This window comes from Prinia subflava, chromosome 13, assembly GCF_021018805.1.
Source record: "Prinia subflava isolate CZ2003 ecotype Zambia chromosome 13, Cam_Psub_1.2, whole genome shotgun sequence".
Classification (NCBI taxonomy): domain Eukaryota; kingdom Metazoa; phylum Chordata; class Aves; order Passeriformes; family Cisticolidae; genus Prinia; species Prinia subflava.
Window position 1 is genome coordinate 1,477,109 of NC_086259.1, and position 27,028 is coordinate 1,504,136.

Sequence of the window (27,028 nt, forward strand, 5' to 3'; positions counted from 1 at the left end):
CATGAAGGAAGAATCACAGATCCTAAGAATTTAGAAGTAGATAGTAGTTTGTTATAGAGTATAAATATAGAGATTAGGATTCATAGTATACGGGGCTGAGAGGACAAGATGGAGGAATTGGGGAGTGGCCCCTAGTTTCCTTGTTCTTGTTCTCATCCCCCATCTTTTGCTGATTTGGACTTTAGAGATTGGTTTAGAATAGAACTGACATGTTAGCGTAGCAAGTTAGTATTGGTAATGTTCTGTAAACAATAAATACGTCTTGGACTGTGGTTGGGTCGGGGGTACGGTACATAAGGTACGGGGCTCTCTGATCCGGGCAGTCCAGCGGCAGCCCAGCGCCAGTCCAACGGCGTGTCTTGCTTTGCTGGGGACGCCTTGCAAAGCCGAACAAGAACTGTTAGATAATATGAAATAAACAACCTTGATAACTTGAGCTGCTTGACTCACAGTGTCGTCTCTGCCTTTGGTGTGAAACGCTCAGGGCAAAGAGAAGACAGAAAACCTTATTATCTTGGGGAACAGCAACCCCAGGGAAATACCCAGGGAACAGCAACCCTGGGGGAAGATTTCACCACCTCGGGGAACGGCCACCCCGAGGGGAATCTCGGGGAACATCAACCCGGAGACACCCCGAGCCTGAGCCCGCGCCCAGCCCGAGCCCGGCGGGAGCTCAGGCCGAGCCCAACGCGAGCCCAGCCCAGCCCAGCCCCAGCCCACCCCGCCCGCCGCCGCAGCCATGGAGGACCCCGAGCCCGCGGGCGCTTCAGCAGCGCCCGGGCTGAGCTCGCTGCTCCCCCCACGCGAGTTCCTGCGCTCCCGCAAGGGGCAGCTGCTGCTCTCTGAGTCGGCTGTGGAGTCTCCCTCTCCGGGGCATTCCAAACCTGCCTGGACATGCTCCTGTGTCACCTGCTCCAGGTGACCCTGCCTGGGCAGGGCTTGGACTGGGTGAACTACAGAGGTCCCTTCCAGCCCGAAAAATTCTGGGATTCTGTTGGGATTCAACTTGTTACCTAGAAACACACTTTAATACTGCTTCAAGTAGCTTTTTCAGTAGCACTGAGATGTGTGCTGGTTTGGGCTGGAGTAGAGTTCATTTTCTTCACAGTGACTAATATGGAGCTCAATTTTGAATGCTTAAAAAATGCCTTTCATGTACAGTTAGCCAGAATTAATTTTGTTGAATTGTTTATGATTGACTTTCATCACCGAAGAAATCCAGAGGAGTGCACGTGGATTAGACTAGAAAAAGCTCAGGAACTAAAATATAAAGATTTGCTTTTTGCACAACTAATGGTTGCAATTCTGTCATTTCCTGATTCCAGCAGTGTAGGAGAAACAGAACTTTGCCCAAGGTAACACCAGGGTACAGGACTGCCTTCAGCTCTGGGTGGATTGTGAGAAATGGGTGTTAGGAACAAAAAGTGTTCACAGGGCTGTGTCCTGACAAGTAACAGTGGCATCCTTTGGGCTGTAACATTCTCTGTACTAAACCATTGACATTTTCTGTGCCATGCAAATTGTATGTCCATAGTGAAATTAGAATTAAGAACAAACTGCAGGAGACTGAGCTTCAATTGTATAGAAGCATTTCCAAAGAAATCGTTCTTTTGGACTCTTAGAGAAGAAAAAGTTGTGAAAGTTTAATAGCAGATGTCAAGAATATCTGGTATCCCCCCTACAAAGAAGCTGCAATAAGTAAGATAATTACTTAGCACACAAAATCTTACTTTTAAGCTCAAATTCTAAAGATTTACAACAGAGCAGCCGAATGGCATTCCTGGGATCACAAGCTTTAGTGCTTCATTAGGAAATGCTCTCTGTGCACTTACCATTATTGAGTTGCAGTGATTTAGAAAAGAAACAGCTCACCAGATGGGAGTAACAGGACAGGAGGTGCAGTTCCTGACTGGGTGTGGTTCTCTCAGTGTAATGCGGTTTAGGCAAACCACAACCCTACAAACGCAGTGCTGTCCAAAAGCAGCACCATCAGATATTGTTGCAAAGCCCCATAACTGAATGTTTCCATCCTGCACTAAGTGCCTGACAAATGTCTGTACAAAGTGATCAAAGTGCTCACGAAGCCTTGCTTGTTCCAGCTAAACCAACCAGAACCAGTAGGGGAAAAACATTCTGTACTTCTGGGATCATTCCCTGAAAATGACCCCAAAAATCAATGTGAGAGCAGTCTGAGTGCTGCATTGAAAGGATTCCCTTAAAGGCAACACCCAGAGGGTGAAGCACAAGTGAAGGGCAACTCAGCACTTCCTTTCACAAGTCCAAGAATGAAACCCCCACTGGTTTTCTCTACGGACTTGCCAAGTACTTACAGGTCATAATAAACTAATAGTGATATAAACCCAAAAAACACCTGTGTTTTTCTTTAAAAAAAGAAGTAAAAGAATGCAAACCAATTAAGAAATCAATTCTTTTAGAATTTTTTTAGAAATGTTTGAAGAGAGTAACAGTGTCCCATGCACCCTGTATTTTCACAGCTCCTCAGCTCAGCCAGAGCAGGGCTGGGGATCTCATGAACACAAATAAAATAAGCTCTCTGTGAAAAGCTAGCTGAAAAAACCCCTTGCAACCTTTCTGCAATCACTTACAAAAACTGTGTTTTGAGGGGTTTTTAAATGTTTTGCAGTGAATTCAGTGGGACTACCAGTGCACAGTTCTCTTCAGAACTAAGTTATGTTGTGATGTCCTGCAGAGCAGAAAGAACTTCCTGAATTCAATGAACTTGCATTCATGTGGACAGGATTAGAGCACAACACCATTTCAAACTGGTAAGATCTGTTTAACAAAGCTATTTTAACTCAATGCACTTCATTTGCTTCCTCCAATAATAAAATAATGAACATCCTGCTTCTGGTATGAAGTGTGTAAAGCCTGGGCAGGAAGGAGTCAATGCCTTGCTGTGCCTCAGGCACCTGATGGCCACTCAGGATGTGCCTGGAAAGGGGAACCAAGGAGCAGAGGGTAGGGCAGCACCTTCCTGGAGCCACTTTTCTGCTCAGGTCATGGTGCCCACACAGCACAGGGGCACGAGTGGGCAAGAGCCAGAGGGGCATTGACACCACCCAGGCCTCCAAATGCCCCTGACTCCTGCCAGGGAGGCCCCACCCAAAGGCTCTGCATGGCCCTCAGGGTCACAGCTGACAGAGGAAGCATTTCCCTGGGGAGGGATACAGCTGTTCCCATGCTAAATGGAATGTCTGCAACCCTCTGAACCTTTTGTTTGGTGGGTACCACCCCAAGGGACCAAGAGTGGACGTTGACCTGACCAGGGACATCAAAATTCCAACAATCCAGCCTCATTGCTTTGAGATCTTTCCAGTACCTACTCTTACCCTTGCCTGCCATACTTTGTGGTATTTTTGTATTTGAACAGAAAAGAACCCAAAGAGCTCCACCCCTCCTTTTTACTGCAATTCAATTGTTCAAAAATCACAGAATCACTGAGGCTGGAAAATACCTCAGAGGTCATTGAGTCCAGCCTGTAACCAACCACTCTGTCACCCACCCAGAGCACTGAGTGTCACGTCCAGACATCCCCCTGCAGCTGCAGGGGGTCATTGTGGCTGAAGTGCAGGACCTGGCCCTTGACCCCGCTGGACCTCGTGGCAGTGGCCTTGGCACATCACCCAGCCTGGCCAGGGCCCTCAGCAGGGCCTTCCCGCCCTCCAGATCCCATTCCAGGCAGTGGGTATCACCCCAGTTAGCCGGGGGTAAACTCAGTGCCCTCCTCCACACCGTCAGTAGAGGTGTGGAGCAGCCCTGGTCCCAGCAAGGGACCCCATTCCCACCAGGGGGATCCCATTCCCACCATTCTGGGCCCGGCCCTCAGCCAGCTCCCATCCCAGCCAAGGACAGCCCTGGCCAAGCTGGGGCTGCAGCTTCTCCAGGAGATGCCAGGGGAGAGGGGCCCAAAGGCTCTGTGAATTCCAGGGAGGACCTGCCCCTCCTAACCCAGCCTGGCTGGGGCTGATCCCGTGGCTGTCCTGGGGTTGTCCCGCCCGTGCCGTGTGCTCACACTCAGGGTGATCTGCTGGGCTCCAGGGCCGGGCTGGCAGCTCTGTCAAACCAACCTCCCCCTGCACACAGCGGCCACTCGGGGCTGGGTACCCCGTTCACTCCACTCAGAGAAACCTCAGGTACCCTCCTCAGAGGCCATTGTAATAAACCCTTTATTTCAAATTACAAAAACAGTTGTCTTTAGGGAAAAAAAGAAGACATTAAAGTTACTTCTGGGAAGCAGCAGCAAAGTGGGAAATGAGGGAAACAGCCGTATTTCAGCTGAACAAAACTGACACAGTAAAACTGATGGAAAACCTAAAAACACAAAGAGAACTGGCTCATGTTCTGTTCCTGATTGGCATCTGATCATTTCAGAGCTGTAAGTCCATAGCATTCTACAAAGCATAGTGCAAAAACAATAGCCATTATATTTAAATACTAAAAATACTAACTCAGACTTCAGTAGATGATTTCTGATACAACAGCCACGGGCTTTATAAATGGTGTTGTCTGTTCGGTGGGTTCAGTATTTGGTCCCGGTTTTCTTCGTACTTCTCAATCATTTTCTGCACGTCATGGTCAGCTCCAATGACCTTGGAAAGAAGATGGAAACACTGGAAATAACTGACATCACAGAACTTGGTTTCTCTTGAGCAGAACAGTACAGAACAGGACTACCAGTGCAGCCAAGCCGGGATACTCCAACAGATCTGCCCAAGCTGCTTTCTGCTGGGAATTTGGCATTCCCTGAAAGCTACACAGCTGATCCTTCAAGCCATCCCAGTGAACAGCCCCTCAAATTCCACTGCAGAGATGGCAGACCCCACTTTTATGCTCTACACCAACAGCTGTCACATTTGTCTGAGGCTGTCCTTCTCCAAAGGTTATCAGAAAAGCAGATTTATTTACTTTTACCACTGAACAACACTCCTGTTATTTCAGAAAGCACAATCCCCCACATGCCTAATTGGTTATCATTAAAATAATACAAGTACTGGGCAGGAAACTTCAAACAGTGCACATTTAATGAGCCACTCTTCATAGAGCTCGTGAATAGCCTCTAAATATTCCTAGAAAAGAGGCACTGGAATAACACCAATGCCCAGGGATGACACACACATTGCAATCTTTATCCATTTGGGAAGCAGTTAAGAGACACATATAAAAGCCTGCAACACATATCTTCCGCTAACAAAAAAATAAAAAGCATCAGAAGGTTTTTGAGAAATGTTAATTCCCAGTATAAAGTTTAACTCCAGGAAGACCTCAAAGACACAGCTCACAGAAGCACAGGGCTCTCAGCTCCTTTTAAGATCAAGCAACCATGATGCTCTCCCACAGGTAAAAGGTGGTTCAAGATTTTTACAGAGGAAAATACTACAAGGTAAGGACAAGAAGGGCAAGGCTGCTAAGAATATGTATGGGGGGCACTTTCTGTGTCAATACATTTCCCTGAAATTCCCAGTTCACTTTCTGGTAACTCAGTTTCCTCTAAAAGCTCTTCTGCCTGCCACCAATTGGTTTTTTGCTTCATGGGGACCACTTCACTTTCAGAACTGCTCCCCTCCTCTTCAGCAGAGCTGCAAAATAACACAAAAGCTCTTCAAATCCATCACAGGGGATTTATTCTCAAGGCAGGCAAAATTTCACTGGGCCCAAAATTTAGCTCTTTGCACAGATCTTCTACTGACAATTGCTCCTCCTGAGCCACCCACCCAGAGCTGCAGAGGGAACTGCATTTATGTCTGCTCAGGCTTTTTTAGAAGCCTTGTGGCATGAAGGGCCGTGCTGTAAACTGGCACAGAAAGTCACTGTTCCATCACCACCATTTGTTTCAAAGCAGATTCCCAAGCTCACAATTCTCATGGAGTTGCTTCTTTTCAGCCACAGCAGAGACACTTTTCATGCACAAACATCCTGGAGGGAGCAGACTACAAAGTGCCCAGGAAATCTCAGCACCTGCAAGCCCAGCTATCCGTGCTTCACCTGGTGCTTTTGTGGCATTTAATGGTACAAAGGCAATTGACTTTCACATCTTAGAGAAGATTACCAGAGGATTAATACTGCACCTCAAGTCAGCTACAGTGCACTGACTACTACAACAGAACACCTGGGAGAGTCAGCGTGCATGACAGATCATTATTTTTTAAATAAATCAAAATTCAATACTCAGAGTTTACTTTGCAGTAGAAACAGCTGCACCACATTTTGGCAGTATACTCAGGATACAATTTTAGTATTTAGACTGGAATCATTCCATTTTCAAAGCTCATTATAAGCACATATATCAGAGGAACTCCTTACCAGAGGAATGACTTTTTCCTCTTCCCTGCATCGTGTCTATAGCCTCTCATAACAAACTTTAGGAGATGGCTGCAAATAAACTGCCGGAATAAAAAATTTAATAGTTATTTAAAAGCAAAGAAGTAGTTCTTTAAAAGCAAAGAAGTAACTCACTTCACAAACTACAGAAGGGAAGGATCCTGGCTTGGGTACCACCACTAGACCTCCCTTTTGGCACTGCCGTGAGTCAACCCAGGAACCACCCACAAACCCAAGCTGTCTGATGGTGTCCACTTTTATACTGAATAATGTGATTATCTATGAGCCAAGAAACAAGAAGTATTGCTTCTCCCAGAAGGGAAACCCACCCACAAACACAGCCCTCCAGAGCCACCAAGATGTTACCTATCAAATCCACTGAAACATCGATGTTGTTCTGGATCCAGTCAAACCATTCACTCAGGACAGCATAATCCACCTCTGGCATTTTTCCCCTGAACAAACACAAGAGGCACAAATCACTCACTTAGCATCATGCAGAGATCAACTCCAAACTCTCATTTTGCTCACCAGACCAGAATCCCTCCCCATTTACTCATCATTTATGAAAAGGCCAGCATTATGCCCACCCAAATTGAAGGCCACACAAACCATTGTTCATAACATAGAAAGACCAAATCTTTTCTCTCTCTCTCTTTTTTTTTTTTTTCAAGTACTCAACGATATTTATTGCTCAGGTTCTCTGTATCAGTATCAGTTCAAATCTATCCCAGGGCCTGTCACCAGAAGGGCTGGATTTACTGAGCAGCACCAATAATTCCTTACAGAAGCCACAGTGAAATGCAGCAAAAAATATAATGTCAATGTGTAGATAAATTTACTCCCACTGTAAGAAATATTTGTGGAAAGAGTAGTGAAATATCCAATATGCTTAACTAGAACTCTGAACTCGGAGCACAGAATGTTGGAGACAAAGACCCCAAAGTTATCTCCGCAACAATAATAAAGTATCAGGCAACTCAAGTAAAAGGGAGTTACTGAGGACACGTTAAGAATCGCATACTATGTTTTTATTAGTGAATCGATTTTCACTTAATACCATATTCTGATTGTCAAATATTACTAATTTTACAGTATCCTCTCTTCAAAACTGGTGACAGTAACACATACTCCATACTCTTTCCTAAATGCTTCTGCAACATAAAAATTGTAAAAAAGATGGAGTTGGGAGGCTCCTGTGCTCTCCAGCTGAGTAATTAAGACTAGTTATGCCATTTGAAATAGGACCGAAGAAAAATATTCCACAGATTTCTAAACCAGTCCCCTGACAGCTTGCTTTGGTCATTTGCAAAACTGAGCAAAAGTAATAAAGCCATTTCCCTAAATATGGAAAAAAGCAAAACCCCTGTTTGCACCACCTCCCCTCTTGATCTGCCATCCAGAAATGGGGTAACACTGGTCACTGCTGCTCTTCCAACACATCAGTTCTGGGTAGCAGGGATCTACATCAGCCAGACTCTCATTGTGCTACTTTTCTCCAGGACACATGGGGAAACAGGAAAGTTAAAAGGAACTGGAAATAAGAAAAAGCTCCACTGTTCTTACCCTAAAAGACAGATACCTCCAAGTCAATACTGCACTGACCTGCCCTGCAGACAACACACCTCTGCTTTCCCTGGGAGGACTCTGGCTCAAGGTCCATAAAGATACAGGGAATATAAAAGGCACAAAATGATGTTTAAATTTCCAAAGTTTGCTCACATTTGACTCCTACCAAGTCACGTTTTTACTGCCTAAGCCCAACACAAGCTGAGCAAATTTTCTATCATAACTAGTGATGGATTCAGAGGGACACTGAACTGCAGAGCTCACCTACGGCACACCCTGCACACTCGTGTGCACACATTTAAAACATACCTAACACAGCCAGATTGACTCATTTTTTAATGTGTCACAAACTAGCTACTTTCATACATTCCTCAAGCATTCCTTGTTTTATTTATAATCCCTTTAAAACACATCTTTTTCTTTTGGCTTGCTGTTGGTACTATCATTTGCCTTCTAGCTTGCTGTAACAAAACAAAGCAAATGCCTTTTTTCCAACATTTGAAAAGTGCTGAGGTCACAAAACATCTTAGAGGCCCTTAAAAATTTTATTATTATTTAATTAATTCCCAGAGTTGACACAAACAGATTTAGCCTCATAGCAACTAAATCTTTGGGAACAAAGCATTTTGTCTACATTAAAAAGAAATCAGCATCTAAAAAGGAGGCTATTCTGGGCTGCTTGCACTGTGTATGGACTGGGATGAATGATGTGAGTCTCTCCCCAGTGCCAAAGGCGGTCCCGCGGCAGAGAGGGATGACACTCGTGCAGCGTGGGTGACACCTTGTGGCACAAACCGGGTTTGTCCCTCCGGGCCACTGAAAAACCCACTAAAACCCATCTGTCGCAGACACTGCTGGCATAAGGTCAGCATCCCAAACAACCAAACAAAACCCTGATTCCTGCACTACCGCAGTTAGTTTGGGGTGGGTGAGTTATACCTAGGGCAGGTAATTGCTCTTGCTTTACTCACAGCCTACCAAAGCTCGCAGTCTTTTTTAATCCTGTCAATCCTGATTCTGTGCAAGGGCATAGGACTTGAGTCCCTGCTTGCAAGAAATGCCAATCCAGGGTGCCAGGCTGGCTAACGCAGCCCAGTTCTCTCCCTCCTGCAGCCTTATTCTTTATATCCTTGTGGTTTTTTACCTGTTCAGCGTGTGTTTGAGTCAAGCAAGATTCGGGTATTCAGCTGGAGAGCAGATCACTTCAATAGATGGTGTCTAAACAACACTGAGTTCTAAATACTCAGGAGCAGTGCTGAAAAAGGTTTTCCAGAGTCCTACAGGAAGTGGGCAGCACCACCCATACCAAACACACTGCCATTCCAACACAGAACTGGCAGATTGCACAGGCCCCTTAAAATGCACACTACCAAAGGAATTATCATTTGATTAGATATACATTTTAAATAATTAATCCAAGAAAATAAAGTAGAAAGCCACATCCCATACCTTTGATACAAGTTTTCCACAAAAACGTGTTTTGCACTGTGAATCGACCGCTCCATCATCCTTATGGGGGAAATCTGCAACACAGAACTTCACCCTGTACATTTTCATGCTTGCTTCTCTGCAGACTCAGGTGGCACATAGGAAACACAATTTTCAGAATCTAGTGAGAAACAAACTTCCTTGGAGGGTGGGAACCCCAAAACAAACAAGGACTCCTGATCTTACTCTAATTTGTTATTCAGACACCAGCTCAAAGCTAAGTGGGAGCCAACTCAGGGTACAAAACAGCAGCAACCCACTTAGGATCTGCAGGATAATGGGAACTGTTGCTCCCCAAATAGCTGCTCCATCTCATGCATTGCTGGGTGACAGCACAGGGCTGACATCAGACATTCAAGCAAGGAAACAGGACTTTAAAAATAAGTAACTGCAGCTGACAGAGCCCTGGCCTCAGCCAGCACTTCATGTGTTCCACCACTACTTCATGTGGGAGCAGGGAGATCCTCTGACACTCTTGGGCCTGGCAGAGCAACTTCTCACCCAGGTTTCTGCACATTAACAAAGCAAAAATAGCTCCAGCAAGGCTCAAATGACAAAAAAAAGCTTAAATTGAAATACAGGGAGATCCTCAGGAATTCTTGAATGAACCTCTCCAACAGAACAGGATTTCTGTGTCTTGGAAAAACACCTCTTCCAAAACCCTAATGATTATATGTGCCACTTCCATATTTGGCACTGCTAAAAGTCTGCCCTAACACAAGCTTAGAAAACAGAACATAAGAACAATCAGTAAAATATAAGCATGGCATGTAAGACCAGGTCTTGTAATCAGGGAATGGAAGACCCCATAGAATGTAACAAAAGGTGTTTGAAGGAGAAAAGAATGAAGAAATCTTGATAAAAAGGCAGGATGTGAAATTTAATTTAAAAAAAAAAAAGGAACAAATACAAGGAAAAAAAGGATGTAAACCACCTGAAAAAGCAATAGAAAACGGTAGTGGAAGTATTTTGCATAAATAGAAGAAGCAATGGCTAAATTTGTTCTAGACAGCACAAAGCAGTACTATGAATTCTAACATAAGGTTACTTGGTGTTTGCCAAAGATTCAAAATAATGAAATCACAGACAAGTCACTGACATGAAATGAGGAAGAGATTTGTGCAAGCCGAGCTCCAGAAGTTGTGCCCAAACAGCAGGATCAGTTTGGGGAAGTTGTGAGCAAGCAGGAGGCAGAAGTTTTACCCCCAGAGCACATGCTGAGCATATCAATGTCTGCCCCACAGAAATCCTTACTCACTGCAGGAACAAAGAATGAACACACACAGCACCTTAACTCTTGAATACAAGGTTAAAAGGATTTCGCACTCCTAACCACATCTAATTACTCTTAAAATTAAAAGAAGAAGTTTCCTTACCATGGGCCTGGTGTGCTGCTCCAGCATGGTTAGCTGGACATAGGTCTGCAGAGTTATTCCCCACCTCGATGCATCCTGGTACATTAAGCCCTGGGGTCAGAGATGGAAGCAGGACAGATGGACACTTGTTAGGACAAACAGCACAACAGGAAGTTTGGGTTATTAGGAAGCTTTTGCCCTACAACAGCGTTGCTCTAAGAAGCACACTAAAATAGCCGACATCAGGTTTGATTAGAATTAAGTGATCATTTGCTCTCCACAATGGACAGTTAATGTACAATTATGGCCCTGTCCCTACAGACACTGAGTGGGAGGTTGGTTGAAGTCAGCAGGAATTAGTTACTCTGCACATAGAACAGTCAGAACCAAGTAATGAAAAAAACCCCTATCTACTACTCTATTTTTGTGCACTGACAGACTCTCAGTACACCCAGTGCATCCAGATATCATACAGAGTTCTAAGTATGGTCTGGGTCTCAGAAAAGGTTAACAGGCAGCTGTTCTTCCCAAAGGATCCTCAGAGCAGCTCTCAGGTAGCTGTTCCACTTTCTGACTGCTGCAATTCCACACACACACAGAACTTACAAGAAACAATCTATCCTGCACAGCAGAGAAAGGATCTCACTCAAAATAAAACATCATTCAGTGTCTGTTGGCTGAGGTGACAAGTTTTAAGCCAGCAGCACAGCTTCAGCCCACAGGTCTGACCTTCTCCTTTTCTCCCTGCCAAGACCAGACTTTCCCAGTGCTCCGAGGCTGCTGTGGTGTCGTGCAACACGTGCCCCACCCTTTACTAACAATCAGAAAGGCATCAGCAACTCCTAGGAGGGACAATTTACTCCTCCAGGGGGCCTGTGCTAACACTGATGGTATTTAACACGTGTCAGGGCAAGTATGGCTTGGGCTGTGTCCACAGGGCGGACCGCAGATCCCTCCTCAGCCACCACGGGGTTTGTGCAGAGGGCTGAGCCCCAAGCACAGCACTGACAGCAGGGACCACTTCCAGCACCACGGCAGGGTTGGTGTGCAACTGCAGCTGGGACCCAGGGACAGCCCCGGGGCAACAGTTCCAAGAAGCCTCGGCCACCCAAAGGTCAACAGAAGCCCTCAACGCCTCACTGAGCTGAATTTTCCTTATCTGCAGCAGCCACAGGATCACAGATTCATACAGTGTTAAGGGGTTGGAATGGACCTTAAAAGATCATCCAGTGTCACCCTCTGCCATGGCAGGGACACCTTCCACTGTCCCAGGCTGCTCCCAGCCCCAGTGCCCAACCTGGCCTTGGGCACTGCCAGGGATCCAGGGGCAGCCACAGCTGCTCTGGGCACCCTGTGCCAGGGCCTGCCCGCCCTCAGAGGAAAGAGTTTCTTCCATACATCCAACCTAAACTACTTCTCTTTCAATTTGTCCCCTTTTCCCCTTGTCCTGTCACTGCAGTTCCTGAGGAATTGTCCCTCTCTGGTTTCCCTGCAGCCCCTCAGACCCTGAAGGAGCTCTGGGGTCTCCACACAAGCTTCCCCTCTCAGGCTGAGCAGCCCCAGCTCTCCCAGCCTGGCTCCACAGGGGAGGTGCTCCAGCCCCCTCAGCACCTCCGTGGCCTCCTCTGGACTCGCTCCAACAGCTCCATGTCCTTCTTATGTTGGGGGCACCAGAGTTATTCAAAGAACTCCAGTCAAACAACATTAACTGACCGGATCCACCCCTCACCTTGAGTGACATCCTGCCCTTCTTTGAAACAGGCATAAGCACATTTAGAAAGAACTGCCACACTCAGGGCTCACCTTCCTGGGAATTGCTTTAATTCACACCCCACTGGACACCCAGTCCTTGCCAAAAGCACATTTTATATGCCATGCTTCTATTATATGCATGTCTTAATCACAGTAGAAGCTCTTTTGCTTTGTGGAGCTTTAATTTTTGCTGTGTAATGTTTGGATCACACCTTTTGGAGCAGTTTTGCTGGCTGATAAAAAGCCATTACACGTCTTGCTAAAAGAACAGCCACTGTAACTGCAGAAATAATTTCTGCCACTTACCAGTATATTGTGACCTCGAACATTCCTCCACTTGGTCAAAGGTTCCTTCAAAACCTGGTTAAAAAGAATAACTCCATGTTCAATGCATCTTGGATTCAAAATACTTAATGTGACCCTACAAGTGTACAACTATTTTTAAGGAATACTTGAGCAGTAAATCAGAGTATTCAGGACTTGTATTGGAAACTCATCAGACTTAAAAAAACAGTACTGAATTCTGTAACGTAAAAGGTAATAATGAACACTGCTAAAAATAGAGAAATGTCAATACCCAACATATTCTTAGCATTTTTAAATGCTGATTAGACTACCTCATACGCCTGGAGAGAATTTTTTTTTTTTGGAGTCAAAATCAATGTGATGTAAGGGAAAGAACAGCTTAGCAGAGTACTTCGCATTTCAGTGACAAGCCCATCCCCTTACAAATTAACTTCTCAGAAAGTAACGCTTGCCAGCAAAGGAAGAGGACCAGAGTGCTACCACATTCTACCACAATGTGTTCTAACAAACAGAATGTATTCAAATCTTTTACAAAATGAATCAGAAAAGCATCTACCCTGAATAGGTAAAATCACAAGAGACTTGCCTGGTTCAAACAGGGTCTAAATCTGCAATAATACTGTAGAGTCAGGCCTAGGAGAATCTCATCAGCCAGGGAATTTAAGTAGCTACTTAAAATGTTGCATGGTATGCAAATTAAAGTCTGTTATCCTTTGGATTAACAGTTAATTACTTCATAAGGACAATTCCTGTAAAATTACCAAATAATATCTGGCAACCCAGCATTTCGAGGAGGACTCCTAAAAATTATTACAAAATGTGTTGCCAGGTCTGTTGGGGAAAGCATTAATAACTGTTGTACAAAAACAATTGTCCAATCAAGGTTTGTCCTTGATTTTGTTTAAAATACAACAAGCCTGCCCTTCCCGTAACCTGGTTCTAAGCAACACAAAATCAAATACCAGATCAGTCTAAAAAGTCTCCTGAACCAGTTCTAACAGAACTTTTGCACACATCTCTCACAATTTTATTACAATTTTCACAACTAGACCAGCATAGCCTTGCAAGAGTATGACCCAGTGACAGACCCACCACTACAGTGACACAGCTACGGCCTACGCTTGCCAATACACACACTCAGATTATAACTGAATTGTAATGAAAGAGGCTGCACTGTTTATTTTGCTTTCTGAACAAAATACAAATACTTACAATTCTCTTTCTAGCATCTTTTTTAATCAGATGCTTATCTAGAATGGAAATAAACAACAGTTAAAATCAAAGTGGTCTTAAGAACTTAGTTATACTGAGCCTCTTAATGTGAGATGCTCTAGGACATTGTTAGGTTCCCTATGGCTTAACATGACACTATTTTCTAAATGATCAACCTTCAAGGTTCTAGGTAATTATTGGGTCATGTAACAGACACATTGTGGCACCGACTGACACAGATTTAGCTGAAGTTGAACGCTGTCCCTGACGCTTACAAGTCCAACGCTGAGTGCTCACACTTTCACCACATTTTTGCTACATCTGCTGCTCCTCAGCGGGTTTGCGTAGAGGAAAAATGAATTTTAGAAAGACCAGTTGGCGCAGCACCCACTGGCCTCACAGGTCCGGCGGGTAAGAGCGAGGATTACAGAGCAGCTCCAAAATAAGCACCTTACACCTCAAAACAGGGCAAAAACACTGTCCAAGCCAAGCTGAGCTTACGAGACCCTTCACCCAGCCAAGCACGGCAGGAAGGCAGGGACGGGCTCGGCGGTCACCCCCGGTCAGAGCTCCAATCTGACCCCGCTCGCTCCTGTTGCCCCAAAGCCGCTCCAGGGTCTGACCCGGTCCTGCTCCCTCAAAGCCGCTGCACGGTCCGACCCCGCTCCCGGGTCCGACCCCTCTCTCGGTCTGATCCAGCTCTCGGTCTGATCCAGCTCTCGGTCTGATCCAGCTCTCGGGTCTGACCCCGCTCCCGCTCCCCCAAAGCCGCTCCAGCGCATCCCGAGGGCTCGCACTGACCCGAAGCCGGGTTCAGGGGCGGTCGCCGGGCCCGTCCCGTCCCCTCCCCGCGGTTCCGCCCCGCACTTACGGCCGGTAGCGGCGCGGGGCCCGCTCGCTGAGGGGCCGGGGACGGCGCTGCCCGCGCCCCGCCGGCCCCAGGCCCAGGCCGCGCCCCGCCGCCACATTGCCCATCCCGCTGCCGCCCGGACCCGCACCGGACCCGGCTCCGCCCCGCTCCGGCCCTTCCGCCGCCGCCCCATCACTTCCTCCGCCCCTGAGGCGCTCTGAGGCGGGGCTGGTTCAGCGCCGGCGATGGCACCGGGATCACCTGCGGGATCGGCTCCGGGATCTCCCCGGCTGAACGGGCCGTCCTGGGTTGCCAGTCCCGCCGGGCACCGCCCGGGCAGCGCTGCCGGCCCGACGCGGCTGCCGCTGGACCGGGCCTTCCCCCGCTCGGCGTGGTGCGCGGTGAAGATCGCCCGCACGGTACGGCCTGGGGCGGCCCCGGGGCCCGCGGCATGGCCCGGGCCGGCGCTGACCCCGTCCCCTCCTGTCCCGCAGCTGGTGGCGCTGGCCGCCTTCATACGCTTCCTGACCGCGGGCGAGCACGAGTTCTACACGGGGTATGCCGGCCTGGAGACGGTGACAACCGTCTTCTTCCTGCTGCTGTACCTGCTGAGGCTCGACGCGCGGATGCGGTGCCTCTACTGGCCGCTAGCTGTGAGTACCCGTGGGCTCCGAGTACCGGGGTGCTCTGGATGTGAGTACCGATGTCCCCTGGCCGTGAGCATTGATGAACTCGGGCCGTGAGTACCAATGTTCCATAGCTGTGGGTACGGCTGTCCCCTGGCTGCGGGTACTAATGTCCCCTGGCTGTGGGTACTAATGTCCCCTGGCTGGTGGTACCAATGTTCCCTGGCTGTGGATATAGCTGTCTCCTGGCTGTGGATACTAATTTCCCCTGGCTGTGGATATAGCTGTCCCCTGGCTGTCCTATGGCTGTGGGTCCCAATGTCCCCTGGCTGTGGATATGGATGTCCCCTGGCTGTGGCTACCAGTGTCCCCTGGCTGTGGCTACCAGTGTCCCCTGGCTGTGGCTACCAGTGTCCCCTGGCTGTGGGTACCAATGTCCCTGGCTGTGGGTACCAGTGTCCCCTGGCTGTTGCAGCTGCTGGCTGTGAGTGCCAGCAGGGCAGTGAACAGGAGGGATCTCCTGTCCCAGGGGACTTTGTCAGCCAGCCCAGTGATTGTTTCTGTACAGGTAAGACAAGCCCTCGTGTTCTGTGGAGGTTGAGGCAGGTTTTCCTAACGGAGCGTTCTGTTCCATCAGTTCTGGATGGCTGCTGGATCGGTAACAGCCCTCCCGGCACAGGCACTGTTTGCCTCTTTGCCTTTGTTGTGTAACACCTTCACACCACCAACTAGTCACACACTTTCACCCAAATACCCACGAGTTCTGCTCCTACCTCCCTTTTGTACATGTATTTGCTGCTTCGGTCTATCAGGTGTAGCCAAGTTGCAAAATATATCAGGCAAAAACAACAGAAGAAATGTAAAATGAGGAAGTTTTACTATAAACACTCTTTTTACCATCAAACCACTGGGTGTCAGTGTCTCAGTGTCCTCTCACACAGATACTGCTGTAACTCTGTTTTCATGGCAATCCAGCCATTTTCACCATGCCTTCTCTGTTGGGAGCTCTCCATGTTCTCCTTCAGGCCTGTATTTCCAAATAAATATTTTGCTTCCACTACCTGTGTTAAAAATAAGACGCTTGACACGGCTAATATATCAAGCAGCAATTTAATAATTAATTAATTAACATGGTAAAGTGTGAGCAAAGAGGCAGCGCTGGGTACAGTGGTAGGGGTTTTCCCTTCCAACTGCACACCCATTGCTGGTTTTGATGGTATTTTATACATATTCATAAGCTTTCTCAGCAGTTTCCATTTCTAGTTTTAACGTCACAATTCAATACCTAACAGCTATAAATCTATAGATTGTCTTGTATAATTCTATGGACCATTGTGATCTATTCTGATATTTCAATACTCTAGGATGTACTTCCAGGATATGTTTTTCTAGGTGGTGGGATCTGGCTTCTAGATGTGGGGGTCTCATCTCTATTTTCAAGTCTATCCATCTCTAAGCTGATGTCTAGTTTTCCTCTCCAGGAGCCATAAATCAGTGAGCTGAAGTCATATCTTCATGTCTAGGATGTTTTCCCACTTTGTGTGAGGCTTGAGCCCCCTCCTTATTTCTTTCTTTTGTCTAAAAAAACCTTTTTGCACTCTAAAACTACAGTTTAAAATTCTTTAATACAAAGCAAGCTTCTAAAGTTATAATTAAAGAACACTAATTGCAGAATAGCTTGAGACTTATAATAGATAATTGCAAGCAAAAGATTTATTCAAAAACTTCCTTCCATGCTTTCCTCAGCTATTTATTAGAACTCATCTTTATAACTGTCCCATGGCTGTGTTCTATCACTATGATTACACAGATTTTCTTCATTTCCCTGACACGAAACATAACTTTGTATTTCACAGTCCCCACTCTGCTTGTATAAATTTTTATTTATCTTACTTATTCGTGTCTGGGTTTTGAATCTGGCCAAAACTTCAGAAACTTTTCTTTTTTTTTGTCCTTTTTCTTCAATTTCATTATTTTGGATATTTTAGATGTTTTCTCAAAATGGCTAAATTCCCCTGTAGCTAGTTCAGGGTCTACAGGCATCACAGCGACCTGTATACCTTGAATTACAGAGTGGATAAGCTGAACAAAGCATGGAATTAAGCAAGGTAAAAACAACAGTCTAGTCAATGAACACAATATTATAAATATTATTTTCTTCTACCAAGCTCCTCTTCTAAACAACTGGTCTCACTATGGAGCTTGAAGGATAGAATTCTATTGCTGAACAGGCATTTGTTTGTTACTTAAATATCCTTCAGGGTTTTGTGGCTACTACTGATTTTAGAGAAATTTGTGGTATACATTTTCTTGCAAGGGGTTTCCCCTACTTTTGTCCCAAAAGCTTTCCCTTTCTTGGCTATGCATTCTTGGCCTATCACTATATTTGTCAATACCCATCTTTCTGTCCGTTCTTCAGGTTTTGTAATTCCTGTTCGCTTCTACTTTAAAATTTGTGCTACTTCTAACCCTTCTCCTTTCTAAGGCTATTGCCCTGTCATTTGGGTCCCACCACAAATTCAGCACTTGGAAATATTTAATTCTATTACAATTCATTGCATTAAATCTATAAACAAATTCTCCAGAAGTGGAAAGGTCTAACTTTGGCAGCTGTTTCTTTAATTTCTCATACAAATTTGGGGAAGCAACTTTAGATTCAGAGTGGGTTTTCAACCCTTCTACTGCTTTCTGCACTAAATTCTCTCCATATTGAACTCCTCCCCCATCAGTGTATCCCCACATACCTGCTTTGGTAAAGCATATATATTCTTCTCCTCTTGGACATGTCTGGTAATTACAGCTAGCTCCTCCTCTTGCTCCTAAATTCTTTGCCATCCAAAATTCTCTTCCTTGCTCTTCACAAACCCTTAACTGACTTTCATCATAACCACCTTTGTTTATATGGGTGTGACCAACAAAGGATACTGTTGTGACTCCTCTCCATTTCACCGCCTGGTGACATGAGTGACATTTGTCAATTGCCATGGCAATGCTTACACACATGATCAGGTATATAACGAGAGGTCTAGTATGACATGCTTTTCTACCCCTCCAACCTATTGGGTTGCTGCCAACAGTTGGGATTTTCATCTTCTTGGTGGCAAAGGCAGAGGTCAATCTGGTCTTGCCCTCTATTTATTCTTACCTGTGAATTGTTGCCAGGCCTACTGAAGCTTAGCTCTGTGCCACTCCTTTATTTCAATTTGGTATCCGTCTGGTATCTAATTGTTGTAATCACACTCAATTCTTTCTAATTTTGCTTTTGCTTCTTCCTGCAGATCGATCCCAGCCCGTGTCCCGTGCAACCAGGTCTCCCACCAATCTTTATCACTTACTTTGATGTATCCTTTCTCTACTGCAGCCCTTAGTGTTCTATCTGTCTCTATCTCATCCCTACAACTCCAGCAAAGGGTATTAGGGATCCTTGCCTCCACTAAGTTTGTATACCACAATTTCTGACACTCAATGCACCTGAAACAACCCCAGGGAAAACATTTACAGTTTTGGGTAGGACATTTCACTTCTCTTGGAAGGTTTTGATTCTGAAACCTCAGGTACAAGAGTTTCTGAAACATGCATCAATCCTTTTTAAGTCTTATTTTCAGTTCTCTAGGAGCAGATGAGATTTTCTACTGAAGCTCGGCCGGTGCCTCTGTTGGTGGTCCCACTGGTCCTTTAATCGTGATGTGTGGGTCCAGCCTTTCTCTGCAGTCTGGATGGCTGTATCAGTGGTTAAGGGGTTAAATATGGGCCTTCCCATTTAGAAGATAAGGTCTCCTCTTTGCAGCTTTTAACCAGCACTCAATCACTTGGTTTTATTTTATGTATGCTAAATCCTAGAGGGGTAGATTGAGCCAATATTCCTTTTTCTCTCAACTCTAATACATGTTGTCTAATTGTTTGGATATATTTTCTGAATAGTCATATCTTTAACTATTACTGATGTTTGGGGTATCTCCTGGGAATATGGCATTCCATAAAGCATTTCGTATGCTGATAGCCCAGTATCTGCATTAGGAAGTGTTCTTATATTAAGCAATGCTAAAGGTAAACATTTTTTTCAGGACATTCTGGTTTCAGTCATTAATTTGGTTAAATGCTGTTTTATAGTTTGGTCCTTCTTTTCTACCTTCACAGAGCTCTGAGGGTGCCAAGGGGGTATGGTGTTCTCAGGAAATACCCATGGCTTGTGTTACCCCTTTGATGACACTAGAGGTAAAATGGGAGCCTTGATCAGAATCGATGGCTCGAATAACCCCAAATCGGGGAATAATTTCTTCTAATAGTATTTTAATTACAAATTTGACTGTGGCCCTTACAGCTGGGTAAGCTTCTACCCAGCGAATTAGTTGATCTACTACTACTAACAGATACTTCCACTTACTGACTTTTGGAAGCTCAGCATAATCCACCTGAACTCTTTCAAGAGGTTCATAGGCTATTTTCTTACTGGCCTCCCCCCGCTGAAGTTTGCCTCATTACCTTTTTGTTGACTCTCTGACAAGTAACACGCTTCTGTGTTACTTGCTTTGCTATTTCAAAAAAATCTCAATACACCCATCATATTTTTAAAAAATGATCACACAAGGCTTTGGTTCTTCAATGAGTATGCTGATGTAATTGGCTCAAAATCTTTTGTGCATAGGCTTTGGACAAAATTTCCCACCTATCTAAGAGTACTCCTTTTCTTTGTTCTTTCTTAGTATCTAATTTCTTTATAGCTTCTTGGGAGCTATAAAATTTTTTTTGGACTTCTCTTTGAACTTTTGTTATAATATTCAACTGAATTGTTTCTTTCAATTCAAAAGCTGCCTCTTTTTGCAGCTTGGTCAGCTATGTTATTTCCTCTTGCTAAATAGCTTGTGTTTCTTTGGTGACCTTTTACATGTGTAACAGCTATTTTTTCTGGTCTTTTTAATGATACAAGCACTTTAAGTATTAATTCTTGATAGATCAACCATTTTCTTTGGGTATTGATCAAACTTCTTTCTTTCTAAATCTTCCTAAAAGTATGTACAATTCTAAACGTATACTTTGTATAAATAGTCTCCACTTTGTCTTTTAACAGTTCTAAAGCCTGGTATAACGCATATAACTCCCGGGCTTGTGCGGGCCAGCTGGAACTTAACCTTTTCCTTTCTACTGTCAACATGTTTCTTCCCTTTACAATTGCATATCCTGACCTCTGCTTCCTTTCTAATACTTTGGAGGAGCTATTGATGAAATATTTCTCCCCTTCAGATAATTTTATTTTTTATTTCAGTTAAATCTGGTCTTACTTTTAGTTTGTAATTCAATTAACTCTACAAAATCATGAATCTGTTCTCCAGTTAACTTCTGATATAAAAATTTTGCTTTTTGACTATACTTTTTTATCTACTGCCTACAATACTTTAATAGCTTTACTAGCTGTATTATCTCTCCCTTTGTTCTGGGAGAAGGTAAGGCAAGTATGCCCGATACTCATTCGGGGTCCAGTTTCTTTGTTCTTTTACTTAACTAATGACCCAAATACTTCATTTGTGCTTCTACAAATTGCAACTTGGACATTGAAGCTTTCAAACCTTTTTTCTCTAAGAAGTTTAATAGCTTAATTGTGGCTTCTTGGGCTCCAGGAACTGATCTAGTTTATTAGACATCCCCATTTCCTTTTTAAGGGCTCTCACATCCCCAGTGTTCAGTGGTACTGATACATATCTAATAGCTGTCTTCCCCTTCTCCCCTTGGTATCTTACTATCAGTACCTTCCTTAATGGATCTAACTGGCCCCTTTTGCTCTCATCATCACTGTCCTTGCGCCTTTCTGCCCGAACTGTCTCCCTGCTTCTATGTGCAGGTGGTGAATCTGGAGGACGAGGCAGAGCCACAGGGGCTTGAGGTGCAAGCGGTGCCATAGGGGCTTGAGGTGCTGGGGGTGCTGGATTAGGCACCTCTGGTGGGGCAGCTGGTTGTGGTAGATAAGGGGGGAGGTTGTGTAAGTGGCCTCATGGATTCTTCTCCTTTTTTGGTTTTTAAAGCATACAGGGGAGAAGGCCAGGACTTCTGCTATAAAGCAGCATAATTGCTCTCTTGGTTAATTGGATCCTTTTTATTTACACAGGCATTCAGGGCCTGACAGATCCACTCCTCAGATGACCTGTACATTGGCCAGTACAAATTATCAGGTCGTGTCATTTCTTTAGTCTATTCTATCATACAGTATTTTATCATTTTCTCTTTACTTTTTCCTTTCCTGGATTTACATTCATCCTAAAATTTTAACATTAACCCCAGGGGACTGTCCTGTGGTAAAAAGCTCCCTCTTTTCCCAGTACCTTTAGTACTTCTATTTGCCTGTTGGTTTATACCAACCCCTGGGTCTTTGCCTTGGCATTGACCCACCCTAAGAAACGGGTATTCCCTCACTTGCCTCGACCGCACTCTTTCTGACTTCAGTAAAGAAAGGCCTTCCTATTTTCTCACTTGTCTAGGATTTCTTTAATAAAAAGTCCCTTCAACCAATACTGCTTCCCGCCTCCGATTTACTGTAAAGAAATCCCCCCCAGCTATTGCCGCATCCCGCCCCCGACCTTTTTATATGAAAGAATTCCCTTTACCAACACTCGCTTTGTTCCTTCACCTGCCGCTCCCCTCGCGGAGACACGGAACCGAGGTTAGAAGAACTCCACAATCACTTCGTGGTCAGACCACGTCTCACACACACACCACTCACACTCTCACACGTGTGTACCCGTTCTTAGCCCACCTAACCAAGCGATACTTACAGCCTCCTTTTCTCGCCTGGGTCTCTGTGCACGAGTTATTACAGGTGAATTTCACTGCAGCTTTATCCGGGAGCTCAAAATCCTTTGCTCACAATTTACCTTGAGGATCTCCTTCTCCCTGAAAGATTCCCCAGTCACTCAGGGCCACCTGAGGCAAAAGCCTGCAAGGTGGGGCGCCTCCCCGAGATCAGGGGCCTCCTTCAATGGATTGGAGATGCCCGCATTCTCCACCAAATTGTTAAAAATAAGACGCTTGACACGGCCAATATATCAAGCAGCAATTTAATAATTAATTAATTAACATGGTAAAGTGTGAGCAAAGAGGCAGCGCTGGGTACAGTGGTAGGGGTTTTCCCTTCCAACTGCACACCCATTGCTGGTTTTGATGGTATTTTATACATATTCATAAGCTTTCTCAGCAGTTTCCATTTCTAGTTTTAACGTCACAATTCAATACCTAACAGCTATAAATCTATAGATTGTCTTGTATAATTCTATGGACCATTGTGATCTATTCTGATATTTCAATACTCTAGGATGTACTTCCAGGATATGTTTTTCCAGGTGGTGGGATCTGGCTTCTAGATGTGGGGGTCCCATCTCTATTTTCAAGTCCATCCATCTCCAAGCTGATGTCCAGTTTTCCTCTCCAGGAGCCATAAATCAGTGAGCTGAAGTCATATCTTCATGTCTAGGATGTTTTCCCACCTTGTGTGAGGCTTGAGCCCCCTCCTTATTTCCTTCTTTTGTCTAAAAAAACCTTTTTGCACTCTAAAACTACAGTTTAAAATTCTTTAATACAAAGCAAGCTTCTAAAGTTATAATTAAAGAACACTAATTGCAGAATAGCTTGAGACTTATAATAGATAATTGCAAGCAAAAGATTTATTCAAAAACTTCCTTCCATGCTTTCCTCAGCTATTTATTAGAACTCATCTTTATAACTGTCCCATGGCTGTGTTCTATCACTATGATTACACAGATTTTCTTCATTTCCCTGACACGAAACATAACTTTGTATTTCACACCTGTTTCAGGATATTTTGAACTCGGTGACTTCAGCGATGTTACTCATCCCTGTGGGCTTGACTGCAGTAAAAATCAAGACCAACAAGGGGATAATGGCTGGAGGAGTAAGTAGGAACCTTGTTAACGAATTTCAGTTCTTAAAGTGCAGTGATTTGAACCTCTTGGTACACTGACATTGTGGAAGGACCACGCAAACAACTGTCTTGGAAGAACACTCAGCAGTAGCAAACAAGGTACATTCAAGTGTATCTCACAAAAAGAAAATAATCCTCCCATGACTATTAATTTAAAGATGACAAGAATTAGGAATTGCTGCAGAGAAGTACTGAAACATTCAGAATTTCTAGTGTTTTTAAGTAATCTACATTTGCTACCATAGCTTGAAATCCCAGGTGGGGGAATCCCTAGCTCTTTTAGAACTATCCAGTTTGGCTATTTGAGAAAAAATTACAACAGTCCTGCTAAAAAGAGTTGAAGCTTTTTAACAGACACGCTGGTACCTCCCTCCTGGCATGTACATTCTTGTTTCTGACACAAACTGAGGAATTATGTCAGTTGAACAGGGGTTTTGTTCATACTATGATTGTAAGAATTCATCTTCTTAAGATTTAACCAAATTAATAGTTTGTGTAACTGATATTTTTAATTCAAATGGCAACTAATGTAATTAACCTTAATAAACAGCTAGGAGGGGAAGAAAACCCCTCAGTTTTAAAAGTCTCTAGAAGTACAAGATACAGTACAAGCTGAAATGTGACAAGAAACCAAAAGAAACCTCAAACCTACAACAGAGGTCTTTCAAACTGAGCTTAGGAGATGGTGGGGGGGAAAGTTGATGGCTTCATTGGCAACAGCATCCTAAAAAGGAGACTTTGTGATAGATTGACTGTGCTGGAATAGAATTTATATTCTCAGTTGTGAAGTTCACAGAAATTAAAGGTGGGAGCAGGAGACTGAGCAGGTAGCTGGGAACACAAGTTTGGGTGGAACATGGGACATCTCCAGTGCTGGGAGGGACAGAATCACCCCCAGCCAGTTCTCCTGAGGCACAAACTGCCTTGAGCTGTCCTCTCCCAAGAGCTCTCCTGAAAATAACTCCCCTGATCAGATAATTCAGTGCTTTCAGAAAAAACCCTGTGTGCATGTGGGGTGAGGCTGAAGGGCAGGAACTGAGTGAGTTAACTCAGTGGCTCTTCTGCAAACACATTTTTCCAGTTACCTGCCTGAGGTTGTCTATTTTCTGAGTAGTTTAGTGCATTTTATTCAGTTTGGAGAATGTTTCCCTTTCAGAGGAGAAGAGCATTTTCCTGCTGGGCTTGTTTCCACAAATACTGACTTTTCCCCTTGACTTTTTTCAGGGCCAGTCCCATTAATAAGCAATCCTTAAAGGGACAGAGGGGATTTCATGAAGGATAAAAGCATTGTCTGGCATAATGCAGCATTAGCTTAGCTTTCAAGGAGAGCACCACACTATCTCCAAGGCCTGACACAAACATCAAACAGAGCAGGCTCTCTGAAAGGCTGATGGGATGTAAATATGGGTGTTATTTGATTTATCAGCTGTCTCAAATCACACACGTTTTCAAGCCCAGAACAAAGTTAGGAAGATGTATTTACTGCTACCTTGATGAGTCACTACAGTAAAAGCTCAAGATTTATTGGGGGAACTAATTTTATGATAATTTTTATAGGTGTTGAGTCTTATATTGCTTGCTCTCTGCCTTGTTGACATGTTTCTTCTTTGGAAGAAGATTAGCCTTGAGAAAGCAAGAGGAAGGAGTGCTGCCAAATAAGATTGATGTGTTAGTGAAAGAATGAGTTCTCCATCCCGTTTCCCCACTGTCTTTTAAAGAATTTGTATTTTCACATGCTCGATTTTGAATTTCCTGTGCACTGATGTTTCTGCAAGTATCATTCATAAGTTTTCATACTTTTCCAAATGCAGTTTCAGCGTTGCAATTTCACCAGTTAAAGCTTCAGAGAGAATTGTCATGTTTTTCTAAACTTAATTGTGTTTTTACCTGTACGAAAATTATTTTCATGGTTGTCGTCTTTCTCTAATAAAAAAGAAAATAAAAACGAGCTTAAGCGCATTAATCTTATTTATTTACTAAGTGTAAAAAAGTACATTAAAGTAATGTACATTTTAAAGAAAAGTAAAAATGTAATGACCCAGTAACCATGCTTCGGAAAGATTTTGTTGGGCCATGTGAATTGCATGTTAAAGCATTCGCCGAGGCATTTGAATCCTGAAATTTCAGCCTTGAGCGGGGTTTGGCCTGGGTTACCTGCAGCGGCCCCTTGGAGCCCCAGGCGCCCGGTGGTTCTGTGCTTGGTGTGTTCAGAGTGGCGGGGACAGAAGCCCCCCGGCTCCCTGGTGTCGCTCCAGCAGCACAGGACAGGCGGAGGTGGCGGCCCAGCTCCATTGTCCCGGGGCTGGGGCGGGCGCTGGGGCCGTCCCCCACAGCTGGGGATGCTGAAACTTTTTTTTCACGTTTCCGCAGTGTCACGATTTCCGCTTCCCTCCTTCAGAGAGGAAAAAAAAAAATTTTAAAAAAAATTCCACGGCCAACCCCCCACCCCTGTTGGAGTCCAGGGGATCCCTCTGACAGCCCTGGAGAGTCAGGGGGCTGTACAGGGGGGTCTGGGATCTGTACAAGGGGGTCAGCCAGCCTCCCACAGAGCCCAGAAGGACTCTGATTCTGGCTCCTATCCATGGAAGTGAATGCTCACATGAAGGAAGAATCACAGATCCTAAGAATTTAGAAGTAGATAGTAGTTTGTTATAGAGTATACATGTAGAGATTAGGATTCATAGTATACGGGGCTGAGAGGACAAGATGGAGGAATTGGGGAGTGGCCCCTAGTTTCCTTGTTCTTGTTCTCATCCCCCATCTTTTGCTGATTTGGACTTTAGAGATTGGTTTAGAATAGAACTGACATGTTAGCGTAGCAAGTTAGTATTGGTAATGTTCTGTAAACAATAAATACGTCTTGGACTGTGGTTGGGTCGGGGGTTCGGTACATAAGGTACGGGGCTCTCTGATCCGGGCAGTCCAGCGGCAGCCCAGCGCCAGTCCAACGGCGTGTCTTGCTTTGCTGGGGACGCCTTGCAAAGCCGAACAAGAACAGTTAGATAATATGAAATAAACAACCTTGATAACTTCAGCTGCTGGACTCACAGTGTCGTCTCTGCCTTTGGTGTGAAACGCTCAGGGCAAAGAGAAGACAGAAAACCTTATTATCTTGGGGAACAGCAACCCCAGGGAAATACCCAAGGAACAGCAACCCTGGGGGAAGATTTCACCACCTCGGGGAACGGCCACCCCGAGGGGAATCTCGGGGAACATCAACCCGGAGACACCCCGAGCCTGAGCCCGCGCCCAGCCCGAGCCCGGCGGGAGCTCAGGCCGAGCCCAACGCGAGCCCAGCCCAGCCCAGCCCCAGCCCACCCCGCCCGCCGCCGCAGCCATGGAGGACCCCGAGCCCGCGGGCGCTTCAGCAGCGCCCGGGCTGAGCTCGCTGCTCCCCCCACGCGAGTTCCTGCGCTCCCGCAAGGGGCAGCTGCTGCTCTCTGAGTCGGCTGTGGAGTCTCCCTCTCCGGGGCATTCCAAACCTGCCTGGACATGCTCCTGTGTCACCTGCTCCAGGTGACCCTGCCTGGGCAGGGCTTGGACTGGGTGAACTACAGAGGTCCCTTCCAGCCCGAAAAATTCTGGGATTCTGTTGGGATTCAAC

At 45.1% G+C, this 27,028-nt stretch overlaps 1 protein-coding gene, 1 long non-coding RNA gene and 1 pseudogene across 7 annotated transcripts; 1 reads left to right on the plus strand and 2 right to left on the minus strand.

Annotated features, from left to right (window-relative positions):
* Positions 1-4,169: 4,169 nt before the first annotated feature.
* Positions 4,170-15,064, minus strand: LOC134557838 (thymidine kinase 2, mitochondrial-like; annotated as a pseudogene).
* Positions 15,065-15,116: 52 nt separating this feature from the next.
* On the plus strand, positions 15,117-25,372 carry LOC134557842 (chemokine-like factor). 6 transcript variants are annotated; one of them, XR_010082194.1, is made up of 5 exons: positions 15,117-15,290; positions 15,366-15,610; positions 21,598-22,927; positions 23,299-23,394; positions 24,982-25,007. XR_010082194.1 is itself a non-coding variant. In XM_063411113.1 (5 exons), exons 1-4 carry the CDS (start codon positions 15,117-15,119, stop codon positions 22,921-22,923), a joined length of 609 nt encoding a protein of 202 aa, XP_063267183.1. In that variant the 3' UTR covers positions 22,924-22,927; positions 23,299-23,394. The 6 variants fall into 6 exon arrangements, 2 of the variants coding, with proteins under 2 accessions (XP_063267183.1, XP_063267184.1); XR_010082193.1 differs by lacking the exon at positions 24,982-25,007 and having other exon boundaries at positions 21,598-21,661; positions 22,826-22,927; XM_063411113.1 differs by lacking the exon at positions 24,982-25,007 and having other exon boundaries at positions 21,598-21,661; positions 22,798-22,927.
* Positions 16,144-23,429, minus strand: LOC134557851 (uncharacterized). Its single transcript, XR_010082208.1, has 2 exons — positions 23,290-23,429; positions 16,144-16,558 (listed from the first exon to the last, which is right to left on the minus strand). It is a non-coding gene; the product is annotated as an uncharacterized LOC134557851 (long non-coding RNA).
* Positions 25,373-27,028: the final 1,656 nt, after the last annotated feature.

Excerpts from the sequence above, each read along its gene's own strand:
- LOC134557842 (XM_063411113.1), top strand. The coding sequence starts at position 15,117 with ATGGCACCGGGATCACCTGCGGGATCGGCTCCGGGATCTCCCCGGCTG. Across the intron at positions 15,611-21,597 it reads AGCATTGATGAACTCGGGCC|GCATTCAGGGCCTGACAGAT; the intron begins GTGAGTACCAAT and ends TTATTTACACAG. Across the intron at positions 21,662-22,797 it reads TGGCCAGTACAAATTATCAG|GATGTACTTCCAGGATATGT; the intron begins GTCGTGTCATTT and ends TCAATACTCTAG.